This window comes from Pygoscelis adeliae, unplaced genomic scaffold, assembly GCF_000699105.1.
Source record: "Pygoscelis adeliae isolate BGI_AS28 unplaced genomic scaffold, ASM69910v1 Scaffold19, whole genome shotgun sequence".
Taxonomy (NCBI): domain Eukaryota; kingdom Metazoa; phylum Chordata; class Aves; order Sphenisciformes; family Spheniscidae; genus Pygoscelis; species Pygoscelis adeliae.
The window spans coordinates 939,746-941,236 of NW_008825533.1; the positions used below are offsets into that span (position 1 = coordinate 939,746).

Genomic DNA, 1,491 nt, shown 5'->3' on the forward strand with positions numbered 1-1,491 from the left:
TTCCCTAAGAGAAAAGCCATGAACATTCACTTCCCTTTTTGGGATTGCTGTGAAGGGGCAGTAACTGAATCTAAGTGTGTCTTTATTAACACAACCTGCGTCTATAGCTTAAATAGAAAATACGTACTTTGTTTATGCAGGGCTGTTTCTACATTCAGTCTGGATAGAATAAATAATCAAAAAAAGTTAAAATCAGAAAAACAACCAACAAAAACCAGAAAACCCAGCAACAGTTTAAGGAGCAAACAGATTACTATTACAAAAAGCAGTTCGTTAGAAGATGCAATTCCAATGTGGAGAATGCAATCGCTGCTTGGTAATTTTAAGAACAGAATAGTTAATCTTGTAAAAACACTACAGCTTTGCTTTACAATCTTAAGAGTATTAGGAATACTTAAAAAGCTGACTAGGAAGGAAATTGATTAATAAATAAAATGAATATACCATAACAAACTATGGCATTTAGTGCACAAATACTCACTAAGACGTTAAGATCTAGGAAAGAGATGATTTGAGGTGATGCTACTGTAGGTTTTGCTGTTTCTTCTTAAACTTTAGTAGGACTTTGGGACGTTTCTGTTATGACAGTTTTTCTTCATCTCACCATGTTCTTCAAAATGAGTATTGTTTGATCCAAAACCAAAGAGAAGTGCTCAGGTTTAGTTAGTGTCATCCATTGCAAAAACGCTCACTCAGACATATCGCCCAGTGTTCAATAACATGCAGAGGATATATTTGTATATACAAACCATTTATTATGGCACAGAAAGGCATATTATCAGATTAAAATGTTTATCAGTACTCTAGCTTGCACAAAAGGAACTTACGATCTTGGTCTCTCCTTCTTGCCCTTGTACAAGGCCAACAGAGAAACACTGGCTACTTTGACAACCTTGAACGCCATGAGCGTCACCAGCAGCGTGACCCTTCCAACCAAAACCAGCAACCAGAACGTTGTCATTTTCCTAGAATTTAGCAGTAACCAGATCGTTAAAAACAACTGTACTATTTAGTTGGAATAGCAAAGAAGAATAAAGTCAAGTAAAGCTAACAACCAAGACTTGCTTCGGTAAATTTACGTGCGTATGTGCAGCGGAGCAGCTGCACCCCAAGCCTGTTGAAACAGCCTCAAGTTGGAAAATTTGAGCTCAGCGGTTTCACGGTCCGTGTTTACTAACCAGCAGAACACAGTAGTTCTACACTCCCCAGATTGTAGGGTGAGTAACACCACTATTTCTGAGCGGTTGGACTGGGTCAGTTAACTTCATTGGTTTTGAATGCAGCTTATTTACCTTGAAGAAGTTCAGGCAGCCACCGTTGGGAAGAAGGGCCGTTATTTTCCTGCCGTTCTGGATCAGCCGGACGCTAACATGTTGCCAGATGGAAGAGCTGGGCTGCTTCGCTTCCACGGGTCCATCCGGCGGAGGAGCAAACTGGTCACCGAGCAGCAGTTCCTTCGCGTGGGGCAGCCCCACGGTTCGTCGCTGCTGG

General features: G+C 41.0%; 1 protein-coding gene across 1 annotated transcript in view; it reads left to right on the forward strand.

Moving 5' to 3' along the window:
* The first annotated feature begins 902 nt into the window (after positions 1–902).
* ATP6AP1L (ATPase, H+ transporting, lysosomal accessory protein 1-like) overlaps positions 903–1,491 on the forward strand; it is a 23,527-nt gene continuing 22,938 nt past the window's right edge. Inside the window, exons 1-2 of the mRNA XM_009331788.1 lie at positions 903–989; positions 1,284–1,476. Coding sequence (XP_009330063.1) covers positions 903–989; positions 1,284–1,476 — 280 coding nt within the window. The remainder of the gene's footprint in view (positions 990–1,283; positions 1,477–1,491) is intronic.